The 16,873-nt window shown below is 32.1% G+C and overlaps 1 protein-coding gene and 1 long non-coding RNA gene across 2 annotated transcripts; both read right to left on the bottom strand.

Moving 5' to 3' along the window:
- Positions 1–2,755: 2,755 nt before the first annotated feature.
- LOC139778658 (short-chain dehydrogenase/reductase family 16C member 6-like) lies at positions 2,756–5,999 on the bottom strand. Its single transcript, XM_071716712.1, has 7 exons — positions 5,850–5,999; positions 4,894–5,048; positions 4,581–4,758; positions 4,251–4,380; positions 3,418–3,538; positions 3,052–3,177; positions 2,756–2,825 (listed from the first exon to the last, which is right to left on the bottom strand). Exons 1-7 carry the CDS (start codon positions 5,988–5,990, stop codon positions 2,756–2,758), a joined length of 921 nt encoding a protein of 306 aa, XP_071572813.1. The 5' UTR covers positions 5,991–5,999.
- A 9,418-nt stretch (positions 6,000–15,417) lies between these two features.
- Positions 15,418–16,529, bottom strand: LOC139778652 (uncharacterized). Its single transcript, XR_011719632.1, has 2 exons — positions 16,342–16,529; positions 15,418–16,044 (listed from the first exon to the last, which is right to left on the bottom strand). It is a non-coding gene; the product is annotated as an uncharacterized lncRNA (long non-coding RNA).
- Between the last annotated feature and the right edge of the window lie 344 nt (positions 16,530–16,873).

The following is a 16,873-nucleotide window of genomic DNA, read 5'->3' as shown; positions in this document are numbered from 1 at the left end:
GTGGAATTAAATTATATTGTTAGATAACTATACAGTATCTATGTCTGACACCTTCCGTACATCTGCTAACAATAAGTGTAACATATGTAGTACAATACGAAACGTCTTTATTAATTAACGTTGTAGCACAGTACGTAAGGTGACTGACTCAAGATCCAGGGGTTCCAGGTTCAAATCCAGCGGTGGTCAGCAAATTTTTCAAGTACAATATAAATTTAATTAATTAAGCTTGCACATAATAAAGATTTTCGGCAATAAAATAATGGTCCCAACGAAAAAAATAAATTTTATATTTTTATATTTTAATGGTCAAATATGAATAGATATGACCGTCTATATGATTTTGTATGAGCATGCATGATCAGACCTGGCCAATTTTCGGATCTAATCATATAAACAATAATGTATGATCATATATAATTAGTCAAAATTATTTTTTCTCGGGATAGATATTTCTTTTCTTTTACAAAACGACTAGAAGATCTTTTATTCAGGGCTGAAAATATGTTATGACTACGTTAAAAAAATTCAATATTGCCTGTTTTTTCCTCAGATGCAGTGTTACTTGTACACCCAGATGCCAATGGAAGAATTATTGATAAATCAATAATGGACTACTTGCGTTAATCACCTTTTAGGACTAAGAAATAAGTCTTTATATAGATATATAAAGACTTTTATATAGATATATATAACGAACAGTTATATTACTGTTACTTTGTGTTTGCCTGCAGTGGCATTTTGTTATAGAAATATTCATTGACATAAGTTTGTGAAAGATATTACATTAAATTGTTACAGATGCATGTTGTAACAGGAAATTCTGAACTCAACGTCTCGCAGTCTAAACTCTCGGGATCCGCGTTAGAATAAGATAATATTTAATTAGCATTAAAATTAAACTTAGCGCCAGGCCCAATGGGATTGCTCCATACAGCCGAAATGCCGAGCAGGCCTCGACGGCTGTATCGATAACGATGTATCGTACGGCGACCAATGAGCGTCAGCCTTGCGGCGACTTCCCCCGCTCTCTCGAACCGGCCGAACCACAGAAAGCTCCCGGCGAAAGCGCGATCGAGCACTCTCTGTGTGAGCATCGTGCGAGAAGGTCTAAATCTAACCTGTTAAGACGTCGTCAAATTGTATTGTAAGACGTCGTCAATTTGTCAAGAAGCGATCGCACGGAGGGTCAATTTTGTAAAGCGCCGTTGAAAGTTGTCAAAAGATCGCACGGAGAGTCGATCTCCGAGAGTTGTGATTGCCAGGTAAAACAATAAAGGAAACTGATTCTTATCAAAACGTAAGTAGTAATCTTCAGTTCCGTCAATTATTTCCACTTCTTGGTATCTCCTGTTTCCTGGGTCACCCAATCGAACCATCTTATTGAATAAATCAGAGTTTGTTAGTTCTCATAAAACTAACTGGCGCCCAACATATTGAACATATTAATTAATTGCATTTTGAGCCCCGACGGCTCCGACCCAAGCCGCGTCGGGTGAAAGGGTTTGTCGAAATAAAAATCCTGTCTCAATGTTCTATAATTTATTTTTCTTTAAAGTACAAATTATATTTATTTTTCTTTATAATACAAATTATTTAATAATATTTACTTTCCTTTATAGTGCAAATTATAGAACTTATTAACGTATGTTAATCAATGTATATTTCTTCCAGACTAATATGTGATAGATATGTGTCAAATTTATTTTGTATTGAGTCAGTGAAAATCTCTCAATTTATTATTATAAGATGCTTATTATAGATTCTTAGAAACGAATATGAAATGAGTATGAATACATGCAATTTTTGTTCTAAAATAGTTTATTGCACTTACAGTAGAACCCGCTTATAATAATGTCTCTTACATATGTTTTCCCGCTATAACGTTTTGATTCCGTATCACCAAGCAATACCTACAAAATGAAATATATCCCGCATTTAACGTCGTCTCGCGTATAACGTTGCAGTTTTCCGATCTAGAGCTTGTACATTATAAACGGGTTTCACTGTATTTAACAATTTAAAAGAAAAGGTAATAAAGAAATATGATTAAAAAAATGTGTAATATTATCCCCATGCCTCCCGTACAGAGAATATATCCCTCCGCGCTTTGCGTTATCCGAATGTTTAACGAACGCTCGCCAAACGTTATATCGCAAACATTCTCTGAACATTCTTCGAACACTACTTAGACGCGAACTCCTAACACTCAGATAACAGTTATTCAGGTAATGGTTGTAACATTCAGCGAACACTCGGAGAACATCAACATGCTGCCTGGGAAGATTTAGTTGATTCGACCCAACTTTATATGCGATTAAAGGTCTATATGCGAAGTCTATATATGGACCATGTAGTCTGAACTCTCAAAGTCAACATCGATTTATTTTGATTTTTTGTTATAAGAAGACTTTTTTAAAATATGTAAACCTCTATATCTACATATATAAAATAGAATGTATGTATGTATGTATGTATGTTTGTTCTTTATACACTCTTAAACTATTCGACCAAATTTTTACCAAAAGTATATAAAAAATCACGACAATAGATTTCCTCGTCACCCATGAGGTACTATTGTTGACGCGTTTTTTTTTAAGTGGTTTTCCCTGTAGGCCTAGTCCACTAAAAAATAATATAATCGAATTTTGCTTTTATTATAATTATAATTATAACAGAAGAAAATAAAACTATATATATTATTATACATATACTCTTAGAGATAGAGTAAAAAATTTGGAATATTTTTTCTATTTTAATCGTCTGGATAGATACGTGGATCCAGGAAATCTAATATGCACTTTCTTGCTTTGCCGGGTAAAGTTCTGAAATAAAAATTATAATTTTATGATAGACACAAATAATAAATGTCAGGAAAATATCTAAAGTAAAAATAATATTGTATTATAGACATAAAAAATATATAGTAATCATAGTACAACAGTATTTGTTATTAATAATATAACAGAGAATTGTTCTAGGACTCATAGTTGTATATTTAAAAATTATACATTGTGCGTAGTATGAATAAATTATTCGTGGTTTACATACCTTATCATGTTACAAAGGGGCAGCCAATATGGTGGTAATGTTATATTTTCATAATTGCGTCTTTGCGCATCAATTATTAACAAGGCCGCCTCCCGCGGTGAATGTCCACTCATCAACCAGGGAAACCTAAATAATCGAATCACTGCCATTATTATACGACATATATATATATAAATATCTTATTAAATAAAAATTGTCGATATATAAAACAGACCTACTACAATATAAAATGCTATTAACATTAAATTTTTTAATATATTTACAATTAAAATTCTATTTCGTTAAATAGGGCAATGTGTAAAAGAAATTAACTGCGTGTGTGATATTACAAAACATCTGTTACGATGTGTATTGTTGCAAACTTACCTAAATTTTGACTTTTTAACCATTCCGGTATGTACTAGACCCGGATAAATAGTACTGAATTTGATGTCTGATTTTCCATTACTGAATATACGAAATTCCTCAGACACTGCTTCCATAATTGCTGCGATACATATATCAATATGTTAGAAATGTATACTTTATAATTATACGCGTATATTTTTACGCTATCAGTGTGTTGTTAAAATTATGTGTAATATATATGATGTAATTATACATATATATTATAGTAAAAGCGTGAAATTCAGTAAATGTATACACTTACAAGAGCTCTCATTTATAAGTATGAGTGTAGTGAGATAGAGATGTGGAGGAGCTGAGCCCCCACCCCCCCCCCTAAAACTAATTTAATTCAACCTAATTTGTATCATTGTCATAATGATATTGTTTATTAAAGATATATAAAATTTAGTAAATGTATATACATTGACTAGTAACTGCATACATTAACTCGTAAATGTACATTTACTGTTTTCACACTTTTGCTGTGACATATATACATATATACGTATAATTATCTCATTTATTTATTACAAGAGCGTGTGCTTGAAAAAAACGTGAAAACGTCACATTTTTAAATATATGTTTATATAAACTTTCTTTGCTCATTTTGATGAGTAGAATACGCGCCTAAAGTAGCGGCCGACATAAACAGTTAATTTGTCTATATATGTATATGTATATGTGTACGCGCGCGCGTATATATTTTAATTTAATTAATATATTCATCTTTATTCACATGATTTATTATACTCGTTCATATAATATTTCATTATTCATATAATGTTATAATCGTTAAATAAAGGATGAATTACCTTTAACTGCGGATTTTGTAGGGCAGTAAACCGTCCCATAAGGAGCGCCAATAAGTCCTGCTATTGACGAAAGTGCCACAATATGACCGTGATTTTTTTCGATCATACTTGGTAAGAATGCTTTCAATGTCTGAAAGAAATATCCCTTTGTGAACAGTGGTTTGAGAATGTATACTCGTCTAAATCGTACGGTACGTTCCGATTACGAGCAGCAAGCTTGTATATGTATTTGTTTTATAAAAATAAAATGATAGCAGTTGCGTTAATGGTAATTTTCTATATCTCGTAGCTTCGGCATATATATGTCTCTGAGAGAGATACGATACTTACCCAAAAATGCGCTGTCGCATTGACGTTCATAACCCGTTGAATTTCATCGCGACTGTGATTTAGAAATAATTTAATAATCCCTATGCCGGCGTTGTTGACTAAGATAGTAACGTCACCTACTTCTTTCTTTACTTTCTCGGCTACCCGGAAGACTTCTTCCTCATCTGCTACATTACATCTGTAAAATGCGATCAAATTTTAATTAGTATTGATAATTTAACAGGCGTTTACACATATTCGTACACGTGTAAATTTTATCGGAGTAGCTTTTTCTCACTCCATCGAGTCTTGTAAAAAAATCGCTGCAATTTACCGATACGCGTACACAGGGTCTTTTCCCATTTTTTTTATTACGCTCATAGTTTCATTGTTTGATTCATCGTTTATGTCCCAGCATACCACTGTTGCTCCTAACGATGCATAGCCAATCGCTAATTCCTTTCCGATACCGTGACCTGCACCTGTTATCTGTGATAATATATAATATATAAAATAGAATTTAAATTATAATTATACACGGAGAGAATTTTCTCTTAAAATTTACCCTGAAATCATGGTAGTTGTGGGACAACATGTGCCACCAAAAATTTTATGCGAGCTATTCTGATTAATATCCACCATAATAAAAAATATTAATATCTATTACATTATAATATAAAATATGTTTGATTAATTTTACTAAAATAGATCTAGGAAATTTCAATAATTTTTCAAAATTTGCCAATTTGCTTGGTAATTTTTATTACATTGTTTGTAAAATGTCTTTTGTATGTTTTAAAAATTCCTTAGTTGTCAAGTTGTCCCAAGTTTGCAGTGAATTTAAGGGTAAAATATAACAAAAAATTCTCTCCGTATAATTGTCAGAAATTACAATTTACAAACTTTTAAAGTTCAAAATATCATTGATATTTAAATTTTCTTGTTGAATTGTATGCTTTAGAAAGAACGAATTTACTTAGTAAAATATGAAAACGAATGTGTCATCAAATAAAGAATGTCAGCTCAGACTGCTCAGAGTCTAATTGTTAAATAAATATTTTCCTATTTGCTCACGCAATGTAATTTCAGATAACACTTATTTACGGTAATAAAAGAAGAAAATTAGGAATTTGTACATTGCTTCCTCAAGATTTTTAAGAGCTTTGTGAGCGAAATAAAATTTTGATGAAGCAATGTGTAAATTCTTAATTTATTTGTATGTTTATATATATATATATATATATATATATATATATATAATAGTGCCCGTATTAAAAATTTCATACGCACCAAAACAATTTCGCCAGCTACGCTCTTTTTCTTCGTAGGGACGATTAATTTGTAAACGTCTTCACAAATATAATATGCCACTTTCAAAAGAACAAATAATATTTCTGCCAAAAGGAGCAACATATTATATGTTTTCATCATGATTGTCTAAAAAAGAAAATTTTTTAATAAGAACATTTAGTATCGGTTGATATAAAAATGTGTGTTAATTACATTAATCTTTTTTTCATCGGATGATATATTTTCAATTATATGCTTGTAGTTATGTAATTATGTATTTGGAATATATTTTAATTATTGTTAATGCTTTAGAATATTATTTGTATATTATATGAGACAGTTAAAACAAAAGAGGCTAACAAGTAAAATTTAGTGAAGATAATTTTCGATTTTTACACATTGAAACTTCTTTTGGAAAAGTTTTAAAAATTTTAATGAATTAAAAAAATTGTACAGAAATAAAGGAGATAGATAGATAGATGGATAGATAAAGAGAATTTGACATATTTTTATGTAAAATTATTTCCACAAAAGGTGTAAATTTTGCGAATAATTATGTAACATTATCGTGAGGAAAGTTTTTTTTTTATAATTTCCTTTTATGAGGAAATAGCAAGCTTTTGTTTCTCTCTTGAAAAGGGATATAGTTAATTTATTATTTTTATTTGTTACAAAAAACTGAGTTTATTATACAGTGTAAGTACGAAAGAATTATTACACTGAGAAAAAAAATATTTTGATCTAAAAAAATATTACTTTATTCAAGAAAATTATTTATTTGGTGGGTACCAATGGCTTATTTACTTAAATTAAATGCATACATTTTCTTAATTTAAGTATTTATTTAAATAAATTAAGTGAATATTTATATACGACAAAACTAACATTAACTTTAATGAAAGAAATATTTTCTTCATCCTGGAAACAATATACAAATTGTTAATAAATATTTTTTTAAATATAAAATAAAAAACTATAAACAGGAAATGAAAAAATATCTCTTATTACAAATAATGGACAATTTCTCAGAACAAAATAATTAATAAAATAAAATAAATATTTCTTTAAGATCGAAGATGATATTCAAAGTTGAAGTAAATATTTTATTAAATTAAGAAAATCATGAACAGGAGATTAAAAAATATCTCTTATTAGAAAGAAATGCATAATTTCGAAAAACAAAATAATAAATAAAATAAAATAAATATTTCTTTAAGATCAAGAATGATATTCATAGTTGAAGCAAATATTTTATTGAATCAAGAAAATCATAAACAGAAGATTAGGAAATATCTTTTATTAGAAAGAAATGCATAATTTCGAAAAACAAAATAATTAATAAAATAAAATAAATATTTCTTTAAGATCAAGAATGATATTCATAGTTGAAGCAAATATTTTATTGCATCAAGAAAATCATAAACAGAAGATTAGGAAATATCTTTTATTAGAAAGAAATGCACAATTTCGAAAAACAAAATTATTATTGAAACTAAATAAATATTGTTTTTAGATCAGGGATGATATTTATAGTTGAAGTAAATATTTTATTGAGTAAAATGAATATGATAGAAAATCAAAAACATTTCTATTCCAAAGTAAAAATAAAATTTTTCTTTTAAAAAATTATTTATTTTAATAAATAAAATATTTCTGTTAATTAAAAAATACTATTCATAATTGTAGTAATAATTTATTTCACAAATAGAATTTTTATTTTATTTTAACTAATCATTTATTTGAATACATATTTATTTTATTAAAAATAAATCAAAAGTTTGCTTCAGAGAAATATTTTGCTGAATCCGAAAGAGCTGTTCGCAAATTAAGTAAGGATAAATAATAAATAATTGTCATACCTTCATCACTCTTTTTTTATTTAATGGATCCTGTGAATTTAGTTGCAGTTCCCAGGAACAAGCCTATTACCTGCATAAAACAGAAATATGATTAGCTATGACATTAAGCGTTGTTTATGGAAAATGACTTTAATTTCCGAGTGTGCATATTGGAGAAAAAACTTGCAAAAAACCCATAGTAATTAATAGTTAAGGGGGCGAGAGGGAAGGATAAGGAGCAAGGGCATGGGGAGTTATGTGTGTATCACACCGAATCCAAGAAGTGCTTAGGAAGCTTGCATCTGATATTTAGTGGAATCTCCTTTGTATTATAGTTGCCCGTATTACTTATAAGTGGATTTTCGTGGTTGTGATTGTATGTTTTATGAATCATACTTCGGATAACCTCGCTTATAAACTCAGTTTGAGTTTGGGTGTGCAACTCAGTGACACGTAGTTTAGGGAGGTTTAAAATGATTCTAAGAAATCTATTTTGCATTGTTTGAACGCGTTTAAGATGAGACTTATGAGCTGTGGCCCATACCGGAGCCGCATAGAGTAGCACCGATCTTGCACAAGTTTTGTACAGCAAAAGTTTATACTCGGTCTTAAGTTTACTCGCTCCATTTATAACAGGATATAACTTTCGAAGCGCTCCTTGGGTTTTGTTGACTCTGTCCTCTATAGCCGGTTTCCATCTTAAACCAGCATCAATGTTTACACCGAGATACTTGACATTTGAGGCCCAAGGAACCTTGTAGCCTAACATGTTTATAGATGGAGGTTTAGGGAACTTTTTTCGCGTGATAATTATAGCCTCTGTTTTTTCGGTGTTGATGACCATCTTCCAACTTTCAAAAAATTGAACGATGGCATCGACGTGCCTTTGCAGCCTGCTGACGAGTAAAGCCGGGCTCCACGAGGAAGGGTACACAGCAGTATCGTCAGCATATCACTCGTTTACGCGGAGTAAATTATCGCAAGTTACTACAAAATCCCGTTTACGCGAAGGAAAATCCCGTTTACGCGAAGAAATTATCGTAAGTTACTACAGAAGTAACGCTCGCGTAAACGTAGTATAAGTACATAAAATTATTTAATTTAAAATTGAAACCTAAACATCATCTCTTATTACATTACCCACGTGTAATAAAAAAAATTGGTCCGGTGAGATTTGTGTCGGGTTTTAGATTTGAGTCAAAGCATAAACAGCTAAAAGAGATAGCAAATAGTACGACGACTTCAAGACTTAATCCAAGTCACACTTTATTTGTTAAGCATCAACAACATCTGTGTTTTAAATTTTATGCCAAAGTACTTCAACAAAGCTAAATGATTTGTTGATTTCTTGTAATTTAAATGTGCAATTTCCCTTATACCTTTGTGAAGTAAATATTTATATTTCACCATGGGTAGAAGTAAATGGCACTTTATATAAAAACAATATGGTTGTTTTAAATTCAGAATTTAAGTTTGCGAAAATCGTTTATATTCTTATTGATGAAAAAAAAGAAGTACATTTCGTTGCATTACAAATGAGTATGATTCAGTTCTCGCAACATGTACAAGCATTTGAGTTAGAGGAATCTGAAGAATACACAGTTATTACACAAAGTACTTTATACGATTATATTCCAAAAATAATTCATGTTTTCATGGGCAAAAAGTACGTAACTATATAAATATGTATTGATCATATAGCTATGTATTCTTTGTGTATTTCTATAATATATGATTTTACAGTTACTGTACTATATTATATGTAATTTCATTAATGGAAGATTTATAATCAAAATATATAAATATTGTATTATGAAAATTGTAAGAAATAAATTTTGTTACTTAACTAATAAAAACAAATAAAACTTTTTTGAAAAAAATCATATACTGCGTTACTTCTGCTTCATTTAATATAATGCAATAGCAACAAAAAACTTGTAGTCAAAATTAGCATCGGAATTATCAAAATCTATGATTGTTACTTGTATTAATAAAATAGTAGATTGTAATGATAATACTGCAATTAATTGAGTTATATTTAGTGTAGGTAACAAAATATACAATAACCTGAAATAAACATTTCATTAAATTATTAGTAGGGGAGACCGGGGCCTAACCGTCAGTTTTTTTTCGGTGCCGATTTTTAACAAGAAAATAAATAATTGAAGTTAAATGTGGTATACCACTGTAAAGAGTGAACCTTTAGCTACAAAATTTATTAAGGAAATTTTTATCTACGTCGCTTTGTTTAACCGGTATAGAGCAAAAACGACAACGGTGCAAAAATTGAAATCTCAAAAATGCCGGGGTTTAAACGTCACACTGCATTTTTAATACATATACGTACATCTAATCCTGAAAAATGATAGGACACATTTTAATAATTGTTTTTTAAGAGAAAAATATAAAAATTTATTTAAAATTTTTATGCGAAACATTATTAAAAAATAGTTACGAGGGTTCCTCTTTCCGCAGAAGTCACTCGCCCGACTTGTTTCACTCCTCGACGTCCGATGACTCTATTCGGTGTCTGAACGGTTGTAATTCCCGTCTCATCCATATTCCATATGCAGTGAGCCTGGAAATGCCCGGAAATGCATCTGGACTGCTTACTGACCGATTAGCCCCAAACACAAATTTCAGGTCTGATCGCCCACGAAATATTAAACATCAACGATAATGAAAAAACTACACTGGATTCGTGTTCAGCATGCATTACTCTTTATAATCACGTACCTCGAGATTTGGAGAGCAAATATTATTGCAGATATTACAAAATTTCCACGCGCAGAAAATGTAACTTTCACCTTCCGAAAACACGTTTGCCCTCGTAAAAATCATAATACGGCAGGTAACCTGCCGAAACTCCGTTGGTCACATGGGTACCATAAGCAGCGTTTACAATGTTAATAGCGAGTTCGCACAATATACAGGTTCCGAGATATTTGATTTGACGCTTCAACCCCGTTGACGTTTTAGCCCCGGTCTCCCCTACTGCATTATTCCATCGTAATCGACGAACTATGCACATTGTGAACATTTGTTTATTTCAATTTTGCATTCTTGCAAATAATAAATCGTGTTTCAAGTTTGAACTAGTTGTTTAAATATGCACGGTAGTTATTATTGTATGATTAAAGAAAGGAAAGTTAGTAGTATTAGGCTTATAAGAATATTGTTTTAGATGCATTTTCATAGAAATTATACTCGTGTTTTCAGTAAGATTCTATAAATCCTTCTTATACCGGCCAATGCATTATCTGCGCACGGAGTATGTGTTCCAGGCATTATATAAGATTCTCGAGTGTTTACAAATATTGTATGTGCTGTTGACAAAGTTAAATGTTTGCATATGTCAGTAAATTCACATTGTATACATTTACTGTAATTAATATATAATTAATTACTTTATTGCCACCGTTAGATTTTATAAATGTCTTATAATGTTTTATAATATAAAGATTTCTTTTAACATATGTAACATATGTATAAAATAATTTATTGTAAATCAATAACAAATTATATGCTTTTTTATAATTTAATGCTTTTAATTTTTCCTAAAAAAAAAAATATTTTAGTATTTATTAATTGACTTACAAGAATAATTTATTAACTATTACTTATATATTAATAGAGGAAAGTCCCCTATTATGAGACAGGATCCTAATATGAGATATGTTAAGCTAAAAGGCCCTATATAGGCCCCATCTGTTAATCCCACCATGAAAAAACTCCGCCATCTCATTAGATCCTATCTCAAAGACAACAAAGCTAAATGATTTGTTGATTTCTTGTAATTTAAATGTGCAATTTCCCTTATACCTTTGTGAAGTAAATATTTATATTTCACCATGGGTAGAAGTAAATGGCACTTTATATAAAAACAATATGGTTGTTTTAAATTCAGAATTTAAGTTTGCGAAAATCGTTTATATTCTTATTGATGAAAAAAAAGAAGTACATTTCGTTGCATTACAAATGAGTATGATTCAGTTCTCGCAACATGTACAAGCATTTGAGTTAGAGGAATCTGAAGAATACACAGTTATTACACAAAGTACTTTATACGATTATATTCCAAAAATAATTCATGTTTTCATGGGCAAAAAGTACGTAACTATATAAATATGTATTGATCATATAGCTATGTATTCTTTGTGTATTTCTATAATATATGATTTTACAGTTACTGTACTATATTATATGTAATTTCATTAATGGAAGATTTATAATCAAAATATATAAATATTGTATTATGAAAATTGTAAGAAATAAATTTTGTTACTTAACTAATAAAAACAAATAAAACTTTTTTGAAAAAAATCATATACTGCGTTACTTCTGCTTCATTTAATATAATGCAATAGCAACAAAAAACTTGTAGTCAAAATTAGCATCGGAATTATCAAAATCTATGATTGTTACTTGTATTAATAAAATAGTAGATTGTAATGATAATACTGCAATTAATTGAGTTATATTTAGTGTAGGTAACAAAATATACAATAACCTGAAATAAACATTTCATTAAATTATTAGTAGGGGAGACCGGGGCCTAACCGTCAGTTTTTTTTCGGTGCCGATTTTTAACAAGAAAATAAATAATTGAAGTTAAATGTGGTATACCACTGTAAAGAGTGAACCTTTAGCTACAAAATTTATTAAGGAAATTTTTATCTACGTCGCTTTGTTTAACCGGTATAGAGCAAAAACGACAACGGTGCAAAAATTGAAATCTCAAAAATGCCGGGGTTTAACCGTCACCCCCCCAGGGTTTATCCGTCACACTGCATTTTCAACACATATACATACATCTAAGCCCGAAAAATGATAGGATACATGTTAATAATTGTTTTTTAAGAGAAAAATATAAAAATTTATTAAAAAATAATTGTTTTACTTATTCCATAAAACAATTTAGGCACGTGAATACAGAGGTTAACCAAATCGTAAACTCCCCAACGGCACGTCATATTGTCAACGCGGGCAACCACGGGGAACACGCGTGACGGCGTTCCGGTGCCATAGGATCAGCGCGGACCCTCGAGCAACCTAATCAAGCCGCGTTTCTCGCGGGGGAGCGATAAATAGCGACAGGGGGGTTAGAAAAGCTCGCGGTGGAGCGCGACCATTTTACCGACTCGACGGCGTCCTCGCGCCGATTCCTCGACGCGCCGACGACGACGGCCACGACCACCACGACGACGACGACGACGACGACGACGGCCACGACCACCACGACGACGACGATGACGACGACGACGACGACGACGACGACGACGATGACCACCACGACGACGACGACGACGATGACCACCACCGACACCACCACCACTACAACGCCGGCGACGACGACGACGACGACGACGACGACGACGACGACGACGACGATGACGACCACCACCGATACCACCACCACTACAACGCCGGCGACAATGACGCCGAGACGTGCGAACGCTGGACGATGCGGTCGCACGCGCGACTGTCACTGACACAACGACCAACAACGACGATCTACCGCGCGCGCGGCATGTCAACTCTCGCGCGGAAATCGCGGGATCTCAGAGCCGTGCCGTGCCTCGCCGTACCTCGCCGACGTGCCGTGAGCGCGAGCGATCTCAAAAACAACGGTCCGCCATCTTTTCGGTCGGCCAAAACACCCGTTTTGCGACGATACGTGCGTACTATTTCCCTCCTATACAAACTGACGCACGTGCAAGGGAAGACAGAATCACGCTCGAGGGAAACCTAACCTGAAATCGCCGTGAGCCGAAGTCGTGCGCCCGGCGCGCCACAGTGACGAGACTGACGGATAAATCCCGGGTGCTTACTGACGGATAGGCCCCAAGCACAAGTTTCAGGTTTGATCGCCCACGAAATATTAGACATCAACGATAATGAAAAAACTACACTGGATTCGTGTTCAGCATGCATTACTCTTTATAATCATGTACTTTGAGATTTGGAGAGCAAATATTATTGCAGATATTACAAAATTTCCACGCGCAGAAAATTTCACTTTCACCTTCCGAAAACACGTTTGCCCTCGTAAAAATCATAACACGGCAGATAACCTGCCGAAACTCCGTTGGTTACATGGGTACCATAAGCAGCGTTTACAACGTTAATAGCGAGTTCGCACAATATACAGGTTCCGAGATATTTGATTTGACGTTTAGACCCCGGCGACGGTTAGGCCCCGGTCTCCCCTACACTTTATTGTTTTAATGAAGCAATAGATAAAAATTATTTAATGTATAATAAATATGTTAATTCAAATCACTAAATACTTTACTGTACTTACTTAAAATAACAATGTAACTCCTTAATGAGAATGTCTAATCACTTATTTGTTGAAAAATAAAATCGCAAGATTTACAAAATAAGCTTTTTATATAAGTTTCTGCAATCTTTGCAATATTTTTCTCAATAAATAAGTATAGTCAGAAATACTGAACAAATAACTGAAGCGTTATATATAAAAAAAATACTGTGTAAAAATTTTAAAATAATATGTGCTCTTTTTTATTTTGGTCTTACAGTCGGTCATTAACCTTATAAAGGAGTTACACATTGTGTTATATTAATTAAGTTCGTGAAGTACGATATTTAATGATTTCAACTAACATCTATATTTTATGTATATTAAATAATTTTAATCCACTGCTTTATTAAAACAATGAAGTGTACTATTAATGAAATATTTGTTTCAATTTATTGTATATTTTATTACTTTTATTAAAAATAGCCTCAATTATTTACAATTTTTTATTGTTACAATCTATTCTTTTGTTAATACAGATAAATCTACTATTGTTTCAAGTAAATATGCATGTAAAGTAAATGCTATATTTCTTTGAATTTATCAAATATAGGTCTAACTCACTGAAATATTTTGTAGTGTGAACCACATGTTTTGTTGGAAATATCAAAGTACCTACTTACTTGTTTTTCGTCTTGATCACTCAACAATGAAAGCGCGCACTGGCGGATGTGCTTTTATATTATGTTTCCCCACTCGAGTTAACGATTCGAGAAGGGACGGTGAAAGGCAGATGATAATGAAGACTTCTCGCGGTCATACAGTAACAGCCCTACTCTCGCTCGCTCGACGAGTCGTTACGTAACAGCCGCGCCGAAATTCTTTGCTACATAGTGGAGGCAGATTAGATTTTTATCTCGGAACCGGTTAAAACTACTCGGATTTGAACGTTTTTTTTTTAAATGTAGGTAATTGAAAACACTACAATGTTTATGGTTAAAAATTGACGCTTTAAATAGGAAATTCAAGAAAATTCCGAAAAATTGAAATTCTAAGACAAAACATTTCTATTTTACGTTTCATAAAACGGCTTTTGTCCATGAAATTGGGCGTTGCGCAACCAGCGCAACACCGTCGATGTCGATGACGCCGTATCGTAAACACGTCCTCCAAGCTCTTCGCGCCCGCGACGTTACGTAACAGCCGCGCCGAAATTCTTTGCAACATAGTGGAGGCAGATTAGATTTTTATCTCGGAACCGGTTAAAACTATTCGGATTTGAACGTTTTTTTTTAATGTAGGTAATTAAAAACACTACAATGTTTATGGGTTAAAAATTGACTTTAAATTGGCTTTAAATAGGATATTCAAGAAAATTCCGAAAAATTGAAATTCTAAGACAAAACATTTTTTAAACGTGCTAGCTTGCATTTTTTGCTTATAAACTTAAAATAATTATAAAAAGAGGTTTTTCAGATAGTTAATTATGTTTTTATTGATTACAATTTATAAAATTTGAAATGTAATATTTTACAGAATAAAAAATAACATTACAAAAGTGAATAAATGTGATACAAAATATGAAAGTAGGTAAATAGTTTATATTGTTTCTTTACATAATGTTTAAATTTAAATGTTTAAATCTTTATATCTTAAATATTTTTTTAAACTTCTTCCTCGAGTTCATTTTCTAGCAAAATCGTAGGGGAACAATTGGAGCAATTGTCGCCGTTGCATCCTGAGCAAGCTGGTGAACAGAATAATCCCGTTTTCCTGCATCCGCAATTTCCTCCACATCCTGATTTGCATTTGCAAAAGATGATTTTTATCAATTTTTTAGGGGCAGGTTGCTGATTCATGGGATTTGGCATTAAAAAATTACCAATTTTCCATCCCCATACGTTTGGTATCAAATTATTATCTAACCATAATTGCGTTTAAAGATAAACTTTTTTTAAGTGTTCTAGAGCTGCATCTGCTGTGCACTATTTTTGATTGTACTGAGACGATCAACGACGATTCAGCGTCAACGCTGGATGTTGAATAAATTCAGCTTTATTTCTTGACGCTAGCGTCAAAGCGAAACCACGTGACCCTAGAAATAATATTTTTTACTTATTTATATTATATAAGTAAATTTATATATATATATATATATATATATATATATATATATATATATATAAAATATATTATATTTGAAGATTTTTGTGCTCGCTGAAAATGAGCGTCGAGCGTCAACGTGAAATGGCACCTTTAACCAAGGTTAAATCAAATCAATTTAATTAGAGAGGAGAATATGGCTTAAGTATCGGTGAATTGTGTGCATAATGAGGAGAACGAACGAGAGAAGCAGAGTTATTTTTGCTCGCGCGACCAACGTTTTGTTTACGTTTACTGCCTGTTTTCCACGACTCGCCGTCCTTGATGACGAATTCGGATGAAACGCGAGTGAAGTGAGCCCGGATTACCGGTTCAGTGTTCTTTACTGATTGCTTCATGTGTGATACGCAGCGAGAGAGAAAGGAGGAGCTGATCGATCAACGCCGAGTTCTTCGGCTTCCGCTCGTCGTGGATCAATAGGCCAGTCATTAAAGACAATCAATTCACTTTAATTACAAAAGTTTTCAAATTTTGATGGAATATTGGGTGAGTTGAAATAACAATAAATCTCATTTTGCAACCATCTCCGAGGTCCGGAACATGCTAAACATTGCAAAAAACGTTAATTTGTTATAACTTTGCGAAAAAAATTGCAAAAGTCCTGCAAACTTAAAGCAATGTCTATTGTAATATTTTCCGCAATGTATTAGATTTGCAACCTATTTCGAGGCGCGCAACATTGAAATTTTTTATAAAATAACGTTTTTGTTTGTAACTTGGAGGAAAAAATTGCAAAAGTGCTGCAAACCGATAGAATAACT

This window comes from Temnothorax nylanderi, unplaced genomic scaffold (assembly GCF_030848795.1).
Source record: "Temnothorax nylanderi isolate EJ_2023f unplaced genomic scaffold, tnyl_v1.0 TNYL_tig0191_pilon, whole genome shotgun sequence".
NCBI lineage: Eukaryota > Metazoa > Arthropoda > Insecta > Hymenoptera > Formicidae > Temnothorax > Temnothorax nylanderi.
Note: the sequence above shows the minus strand (reverse complement) of the source record. Positions and strands in the feature narration are given on the sequence as shown.

Excerpts from the sequence above, each read along its gene's own strand:
- LOC139778658 (XM_071716712.1), bottom strand. The coding sequence starts at position 5,990 with ATGATGAAAACATATAATATGTTGCTCCTTTTGGCAGAAATATTATTT. Across the intron at positions 5,049-5,849 it reads TAGCTGGCGAAATTGTTTTG|ATAACAGGTGCAGGTCACGG; the intron begins GTGCGTATGAAA and ends ATATTATCACAG. Across the intron at positions 3,539-4,250 it reads TACAAAATCCGCAGTTAAAG|CAATTATGGAAGCAGTGTCT; the intron begins GTAATTCATCCT and ends TATGTATCGCAG.